The following is a 9914-nucleotide window of genomic DNA, read 5'->3' on the forward strand; positions in this document are numbered from 1 at the left end:
GATCTACAGTCTTCCTTCCCTCTAGATTGATTTTTGAGGAACCAAAAACATCAATATCCTAAAAGCAGATCCCCCTCGTCGATTCTTTAGTGGAAAACTAAACTAAGAAAACACTCTTGAAGGTAACATGTAAATTCTTTCTTTGTCCAGTGAGAGACTTAAACTTGTGACCTTTTCTCCCTGACAGCCAACGCCTAAGAATTAGAATGAAGCTAGCGTACTAATGAATTAACAGTTGTTATTATATTTAATAAAGACGACAAAACAACAATGGGAAAGTTCTATATTTTACAACATTGCATTTTTACAGTCATTTTCAGGAGCTTGGCGCTACAGTTATTGTCAAGAACCTAAAATTATGAAAGATCAAGATGGAAAAGCTATTCATAATTTTGAGATCAGGCCTTCAAAGAAGCAAAATCAGTTCTATCTTACAAACATTTTAAACCCTAAATGCTGAAAAAGTTAAACTATGTACAATAAAATATTTATAAATACAAACACTGATTAAATATTGTTTTAACCTGACCTTAGCATTACTTAGAGAAAAAGAGTTTCAAGAGTTTGAGGGAAAAAAAAGGCGATCAGTACATGAAAAACAGAGTATTCCATATGTTAATTATAACAATCTGAAAAGGTAGTTTCAACGCACACTTGGTTAATTAGTTTACATCATACAGTCTCTAGTTTCATTTTTGATAGAATAATTTCACCCAACAATACAGAAAAAAATAATAAACAGAGTATTCCATACGTTAATTATAACAATCTGAAAAGGTAGTTTCAACGCACACTTGGTTAATTAGTTTACATCATACAGTCTCTAGTTTCATTTTTGATAGAATAATTTCACCCAACAATACAAAAAAAAATAATTTTATATTTACTAATCAAATTTCATTCCACAGATAATTGACGTTAACATTAAACACTAACATTATTAAAGTAATTTCGTTATGTTTTATGTCGAGTTTTCAGTGATTCTGAGAATGTTAAAGTCTTTTTGGTAGTGGTCGCCCTCTAACCGAGGCTACCTGGTAGTTCAAATGAAAATATTTTAATTTTTCAAAATGGTAAGATAATTTTAACATATTATTTTGATTTAAATTTGTTGTACTAAAACTTTAGAAACAAATTTGAAATAGAGTTAATCAATGGGATTTAGTAGAACATCGATGAAACTGGATTTTAGTTCGGTAGTTCGAAAATGCTCTAAGAACACGTTGAAATATTGCTAATTGCCTAGGCCTATTCTCGAGCAAACAGGTTTGCCGATTGCAGAGCAGTGTGTTAGTTACCTTTTTAATCCCGTTTGTTTAAAATCTTAATAACATAATTAATACTTTTTAGGAATGTATAAAGATATATATAATTTCATTGTAGGAATGCATTTTATTTTTATAATCTAGGCCAATGACACTATAATATAAATTCAACTTGAGACGTTAAGTGTAAGAACTTAGTTTTATTTTTAACTTGTCTAAATATAAATCATAATTTCTTTACGAAAAATCAATTAATATAAAATATATTTTTATCGTGGAATTATTTTTATTTAATGTGAAATAAACTAAAGCTTTATACTCTAGTCTTAAGTCGACATGAACACGTAAAAATATTATAACTTACATGTTACAGTTACAAGGTATGTCAGATTGGCATATTTGCATAAGTCTGTGGCAATGTGAGCCCCATATTTCAAAAATACTTTTCAAAATATATGAGTAAAAGATCTTTATAATTATAATAACTTTTAGTTTTACTAATACTAATAGTATAAGTATGCAAATTGTAGGTGTAGCTTCTGTATTTTGCATAAATAGTCGGTACTAAAAAACAGTAATATTCGGTATAATGGGTTGATTCTTCATAACAGGATCTTGTTCTGCATACCATGTATTTTACATAAAGCATGGAAAAGTGCATGTGCATTGAAAATACAATGGGAAGCAACAGTGTTCGTGTATTTCCATGCAGTCTGCAGAATTGGGTGTTAATGTTATGCAGGTTCGACCTCTTCTGCAACCAGTTATGTAGAATTGATCTGTTATGCAAATTTAGTTATATGTTAACTTGTGGAGAATTTAATTGACTAGTCTTGCAGCATCAAGATATTTTTTAGTATAGACCAGTTATGCAAAACTTGAAGGAGTTAGGAAATTTATAGAAAATACTACACTCTGGTATAAATCACTAATGTTTAGGTGTCACATTGTAAAAAAATTTAAATTAGATATTCCAGTATTAATGGTTGGACTAAGGCATTATCACAGGTTGTTTAATAACCATTCTACTGTAATAAGTCCATATTTCATATTTGGTATATCCAAGGGATGCCAACCAGTGCACTAGCTCTTTTATTGGTTTTGGGGCAATTTGACTAGTCTCTTGAATGTATGGTTGCCAAAACTTGGACATGTGCAGTTACCAATTATGATGAAGAGCTAATTTACCCTGAAAGTTACTCTGCTAGGGACATTTGTTAAGAGTGGGAGGGTTATTTAACCCTGTGCCAGGATTTTACTCACCTTAAGCCTGGCAGCCCTGGGCCAGTAGGGTTTCTGGTGGCTGACATTTGATTTGCTCTTTGAGAGTGTGAAGGAATAGCACAAAAAGTAAATACTTGAATGTAAAGCCCTAGACCTGGCAACAAAAAGAAAAGAAACTTTGTGAGAATGGCTACACTTAAGTATGAGCATGTGTAAAGGATGGGTGAGGACTGTTTGATGTAATGGGTAAAGTCAGGCAGAGAAGAGGGATGCTGAGGAAGAGGTGAAAGGATTATATTGAAGAGGACAATAGTCAAGTAGACCTTGGTGTGGTGAACGACAGTTTTAAATGGAAAAGGATCATGAGATGCCCTGACCTCATATATGATTTGGTATATCCAACTCTGATAATGACAATCAGTTAGAAGCAGGTGTGTGTAATGATGTTATACCTTCAGATATTGATATCCTTGTAAATTCAGTGAGAAAATTGTGAGGATAGATGGTTTGGAATAGTCAGATGCCAAGTTCATGGTTTAGTACAACTATCTATCCAACAACAAACACATGAAATGGGAATATCGAACAATCTTTTGTAAACTGTTACTTGATTTGACAAAATGTGGTAATTAGCAATAAAGTACAAGTCCGATAAAACTGCTCAAGTTTCAGCTGTTAATCCATCATCATTCCTTTTCGAAGCAAATTGCTGTACAGTAGTGATCTTTTGAATAAGAGAATGGTAAAAATAATGAAGGGATGATAGGAAAATGTTATTGGTGAGATAAAGGACTGGGCAACAAATTCAGATGGAGCTGGCTGGAGAGGAATGACAATGTGAAGGTGAATTTGTCACTTGCATGCTTGGAAAGGATTACATTAGTTACTCATCTTGTGTAGCAAAGGACCTGAAAAATTACATGCATGTTGATAAACATATCCACACAATGCACAAAAATGACAGATTACTTAATTGAAATATTTTGAGGAAGAAGGATTAGGTTGGCAAAGATAGATCCTTGGATTTGCAGAACAGCAAAAATATCGGAATCTGCTGGGTCTACTAGTGCTACTTGTGACATTCTGCTTATGTTTATCTTACAGAACATATAGAAAGTCAGAAATGGATAAATATATCTTCATTTTTGTGCAGACCTTTAGTTTAAAACAATTTAAGACAAATATCATAATCGCAGGTGGGATTTGGGACCAAAATGTTGGGAGGAGGGAGAAAAAAAGTGCCTTAATTATTGTGAATGTTGTATTGTAAACTATATCTCTCAGAAAAATGTGGTTGCAGTTCCACATAATGATTGTAATACTACAGCAAGTTAACTTTTGAGAGAGAAAATTAGCTTAACTGATATCTTTTGTGATCTAGGCACATTGAAATAATTACAGGTTAAAATAATTAAGTTTTAATTCATAAGTATTGTGTTATATTCAGCCTAATAGCTGCAATTTCTCAGTTCAAAATTGCCATGAAAATGATTGAGAAGCATAGACGATTGTTCAGAATCCACCTCTATCTAAAGAATACCTGGCTCACTTACTGATTCTGAAAATTTTTAATGTTTTTCTTATGGATGAAAAAGAAATACACTTTACCACTTGAGTCATAATAAAATGGTAGATGGGCCTATCTTTGGTTAGAGCTGGGCAAATTAATCTATATAATTCATTACCTGTGATCAACAATTATATGGTTTAGTGTCTCGTAAACTAATTGGTTAATCAAAATTACAATTTATCTTGATTGTCAAGATTATTTAATGTTTTCGATTATTCTATCTTAGTAATTCAAATATTGCCATTATGTTTTGGTGTAATTCTAGGAATGGGGCCAGAATAGGGGTTTGTAGTTAGAGAAATAATATCTACAGTATTTCCAGCCATGTTTGCTTACTTTTTTTTACAATCCCTATTTGCAGGTTTTTAAATTCCCAATTTTTTATTTAACTTGTATTCAATATTTTTGTAGGTACAACCTAAAATCCCGTTTGCTCTGCCACTAGCAACAGCACATTGCTTGGAAGGCTTAAATAAATGATCAACCAGAACACTAAGATCCTTTTCTTCCATAAAACTTAAATGTTATTTCCATCAAAATTACAGGCCCATATGCAGAATGTTTGAGGGGGGGGTTCTAATTTACAAGATCAAAAGCCAACACGTATTGTGCAAAGCATGCTAATGCTTCATCAGAAGAATATTGACTGCATAGAAAGTGTTAAATACCATAAGAAATTCTGCTATTACCATATAAGGATCTTTTTGACTTCACAGAAATAAGGGGTTTGGCCAAACAACCTCCCCCATGTATACGCATGTGAATTATAATTAAAAGCCATCTGCCATTTATTTGCCAAATAATCCAAATCCTTTAGTAAAGCACTAGCATCTCCCTCACAGCCAGCAAATTTAAGTAATCTATTGACCACTCCTTCATCTATACTGTTTATGTAAACCAAAACGAGCAAAGGTCTTAAGACTGACCCCTTGAGACAACCCACTAGTGACATTAATCCAGTTTGACTGAACTTCATTTATAATAACCTTCTGGTTTCTTCCAAATAGCCAATTTTTTAACCATTGTGCCAACCTATTCCCCCATACCTACAGCTAATTTTTTTAACAAGCCTTTTATGTGGCGCCTCGCTAAGTGTTTTTTGAAATCCATACCGTTATCTTGTAAGCAGTAACCTCTTCAAACAATGTCAAAGGATTAGTAAGACTAGATTTTCTCCTTGTAAAACTGTGCTGACTGTTCAACAGAATCTAAACTTTGTTGAATGACTTTTTAAAGCATCTTTTATCAGACTTTCAAAAACCTTTCCAACCACTGATGTACAACTAATAGGCCTATAATTACTGAGACAATTTTTATCCCCTCCCTCACTTGAAACTAGGAGTAACATTGGCCATCTTTCAATCCACTGACACCTGCTTACTATTCAAGGACTTGGAAAAAAATAATAGCAAGTGTCTCACATATCCAATCCATAACCTCTTTCAAATCCCTTGGACAAATATCTGACTCAGGTGCTCTGCCATTCTTTGAACTTCCCAATTTGTTCTTAACAAGCTCAGAATTAATGTGACCATCTTGTTCAACTTGTTTCCATCTAGCAGCTGATCAGGATGTGGAATATTGCTTAAATCTTCAATAGTAAAAACTGAAGAAGTTGGTAGAATTTAATCATCTCTCAAAAACCCTACTCCCATCCTAACATTTTGCATACCCTTTATGTATTTAAAGAAATCATTACTGTTAATTGTTACAATTTCAGCTAATCTAATAATGGTTGGAGATGGCTTGAATGGGTAATGAATAAAAACTTTAATACAAGTTTAACATAACAGCAAATGTACATGGTCATCATCAGGTACTCAGCTAATCTATTTTCATATACTTTTTTTTGATAATCCTAATCTTCCATCATTTCAATCAGTTTAAACTTCTTATATTTATAATAATTTTCTTCAATTTCCTTGATACCTTTTGTTTTTTATTTGCAGCTACCATTTTTTGTCTATAAGGAACACACCTATCTTGAATGTTTAATGATTTATTTTAAACAATTTTCCACGTTTGATCAGTACCTCCAACTAATTCAGTTGCCCAATTCACAGTAGATAATTCTTTTTTCATTCCTCAAAATTTGCTTCTTTGAGATTTGGAATGAAAATCTCCTTTTTTTTCTTTTTTTTATCTCCATATGCAGTAGAGGACTTGACTCATTCAGTGTGTCATTGGCTCAAATCCCTATCACCAAACATGCTTGCCCTTTTAGCTGTGGGGCATTATAATATGATGTTCAGTCCCTCTATTCCTTGATAAAAGAGTAGCCCAAGAGTTCATGGTGGGTGGTGTGTTGACTAGTGTTTCCTTTAGTCTATCATTGCAAAATTATGGATGGCTAGTGTAGGAAGCCCTCGTGTAGATTTGTGCAAATTTCTAAACAAACCATATGCAGTAAAATATCAAATCTGATTGAGCAATGATCACTTGCACCCAGATGTTCCCAAATCTACACCGTCAACCATTTCTTTATTTATTAACAAATCTTAAATAGCACTGTTTCTGATAGGTTCCCTAGCCAATGTGTCCTAGATCCTCCACTGAACAAGATAGGGGTTAAGGGCTCCTAAACTTAATCTGGCTTGTGGAAAAGTTATGACTTCCATGAGGCCTGGCACCACTTCTATGAATGTAATAAAAGTAGATCTTCAGATTAAGATTGGAAGAGTACAAAAGTTATTATTGTGCAGACATCCTGTTGTATAATTCCTTTAACTCATTTTAGTTCTTTAGTTACTAATTGTACAGCTACACTGTTGTATTGGAGACTTATTATTGTGCAGACATCCTGTTGTATAATTCCTATAACTCATTTTAGTTCTTTAGTTATTAATCGTACAGCTACACTGTTGTATTGGAGACTTATTATTGTGCAGACATCCTGTTGTATAATTCCTATAACTCATTTTAGTTCTTTAGTTACTAATCGTACAGCTACACTGTTGTATTGGAGACTTATTATTGCGCAGACATCCTGTTGTATAATTCCTATAACTCATTTTTAGTTCTTTAGTTACTAATTGTACAGCTACACTGTTGTATTGGAGACTTATTATTGTGCAGACATCCTTTTGTATAATTCCTATAACTCATTTTAGTTCTTTAGTTATTAATCGTACAGCTACACTGTTGTATTGGAGACTTATTATTGTGCAGACATCCTGTTGTATAATTCCTATAACTCATTTTAGTTCTTTAGTTATTAATCGTACAGCTACACTGTTGTATTGTAGACTTGAGAGTTTGTTCTGCAAATGTTGTAATGGCTAGGTACCCAACCATATATCAAAATGGAATCATTCCAGATATGTTTGTCTATCCTTTTGATACAATATAAATTATGAGAACTCAAAGGGCCTTTTACCTCATAAGGACATTCTAACTCGCAGTATAAGCAAACGAAAAAATTCATCATCGTGTGTAGCTCTGAACCCTAAATTTTCATCAGTCCTTTTTTGTAAACTCTAAAGTTGTAGCCTCTATCAAGACTACCATGCTTGCTTGCAGTTTGTTCCTCAATTTGAAGAAATAACCTGCTTTAACTGAAGATGAGTTTGATCTTTCCAAATCCGAAGCTTATGTCTCTTGTCTTATTGTTTTCAGAATTCAACATCAAAAGATCTGATGCATAGATTTTATCAATATTATTGATAATTTTGAATGCTTCAATTATTTCATCCTTGGCCTTCTTCTTACTTTCTTTTTTTTTAAAGAGAAATTAATAAATCTCATCTTGTTCTCACCTGACAAGTTGACAACTCATCTATCCCCATTTTCATTCTAGTAATCCTCCAACAAGTCTGTGTCCTTCCTGAGATAAAGGGACCAAAACTGCACACAGTTCTGCATATAAGGCCTAACTAGTAACTCATACAATGAAACCATGACCTCTTTAGATTTATAATCATTATTTCTGTATATACAACCCAATCTTTTAGATTTAGTCAAGATCCTTTTTCTTATCTAAGTAGCTAATAAGATTCTAGGACTGTAATGAAGGGTAGATTTTTGACCTTTGAAGATTTTGAACACATTATCAAATGAAAGTTTCAACTTTTGATACTATTAATTTGCATAATGTACTGACTGCATCACCATAACTACTAGTTTATATCTGATTAAAAATCCTTTTATTTTACAGTTAATCTTACTATAATGGATGTAGCATGTATGTCAGTATCTATGTATGTAACCAAAACTCCTGCACCATCTATTGAATGGCAACACAAACAAAATTCACACTTTGGGTATTCAAGATTCAGACAATTAGAAAGTAACTGTGGTATGTGTAACAACCATTTATTTATGATAAACACGATTAAATAAAACTACTCTCCTCACAAGAACACGACTTTCAGTATAGTCTATATCAGTACATCAAATCATTTTGATGCAGTGAGTTGCATATGACTAAAGAGTACAATCTGAACACTTTTCCTTTGTATTACTTCTCAGAAGAAATAAAAAAATATTTTCACTTTTTTCTAAATTCTTTCAATGATGTATGAATACTACGATTAGTAATTACTAGCACAAACAGCCACCCGAAGTGCGGCATTAAATTTTAAATAATAAAAAAAATGCATATTATTCACATACAAATTTAATGCTACATGCAATACTCGTATAGCTACATGTAGTAAGCTTGTGTTGCAAGTGCACCTGTTGTTGTCATTTAAAAGAAATGCAGATGACTTGAGCAAAGTGTATGTCATAAAGGAATAGATTTTATAAAAATGTTCTTCTGTAAACGTGGAAATTATATTTGTAGTTTTTAACTGTAAACTTAGTGACCAATAGGACATGATCATGATAACTATTATAATCATGTTTTCAGTATTTTTAAAGATTGTAACTTAAAAAATACATAGCAATTGTGGATGTCATAGCAACAATATTAAGCAAAATATAAAGAGTAATAATGGCTGGAGACGGCTTGAATGGGTAAAGTTTTTCTTCATTACCCATTCAAGCCGTCTCCAGCCATTATTAGTCTCAAAGTGGGTTCCTCGTCATCGAATATGAAAATATAAAGAGATTTGTAGGAAATTTTATCTTTGATTAGGTTTTATTATGTCTGAAAATAGCATAAAACAATCATTCATTATTAATAATCTTTCTTTATCATTACAATTTAGGGGTTTGTTAAAGTTGTCAAGAGTAAAGCATATTTCAAGCGATTTCAAGTCAAGTTTAAAAGGAGGAGAGGTAAGTTCAGTGTAAACTTTTGATAACATTAAGAAAAGTGATTTTTTTTTTTTTACCCACAAATAAAAATTGAATGATTTTGCCATTGACTTCTTGGTAAGTAACATATGGCAAATAAATAACTACTTCATCTTTTAAAAAAAAACATTTTATTGATATATTACAATCTATTTAAAGTGTTAGTTCTTCATTTTATTTTATTTATACTTGTATTACAAAACTTAGTACACATTTGAATATGTGTTTTATGAGATCCCAAAATCGTTTAAAAAAATTACTTACCTTAGGAATTTTTTTTAGAATTTTTAACAAAAAGTAGGTTTTTATTTGTTTTATGTGACCAGAGGGAAGAACAGATTATCAAGCTCGAAAACGATTAGTTGTTCAAGACAAGAATAAGTACAACACCCCCAAGTATCGTATGATTGTACGCATTACTAATAGAAATGTTATCTGCCAGGTAAAGTCTTCTGTATTTTTGTATTATCTGATTATTAATATTATTTTTTTTTACTATAAAATAACAGTTTATAAACAAGTTTTGTAATATAAAAAAAAATTTACAAAATTCTGTTTGGGGGTATGTTATATCCATTATTATTTTAGGAAATTGAACTGGTGTATTTAAGTGTTTT

At 32.0% G+C, this 9914-nt stretch overlaps 1 protein-coding gene across 1 annotated transcript in view; it reads left to right on the forward strand.

Annotated features, from left to right (window-relative positions):
• Positions 1 to 971: 971 nt before the first annotated feature.
• LOC106459477 (60S ribosomal protein L5-A-like) overlaps positions 972 to 9914 on the forward strand; it is a 17764-nt gene continuing 8821 nt past the window's right edge. The window contains exons 1-3 of the mRNA XM_013919099.2: positions 972 to 1073; positions 9210 to 9279; positions 9624 to 9739. Of these exons, the coding sequence (XP_013774553.1) occupies positions 1071 to 1073; positions 9210 to 9279; positions 9624 to 9739 (189 nt within the window). The 5' untranslated portion in view covers positions 972 to 1070. The remainder of the gene's footprint in view (positions 1074 to 9209; positions 9280 to 9623; positions 9740 to 9914) is intronic.

The sequence above is a fragment of the Limulus polyphemus genome, unplaced genomic scaffold, assembly GCF_000517525.1.
Source record: "Limulus polyphemus unplaced genomic scaffold, Limulus_polyphemus-2.1.2 Scaffold614, whole genome shotgun sequence".
Taxonomy (NCBI): domain Eukaryota; kingdom Metazoa; phylum Arthropoda; class Merostomata; order Xiphosura; family Limulidae; genus Limulus; species Limulus polyphemus.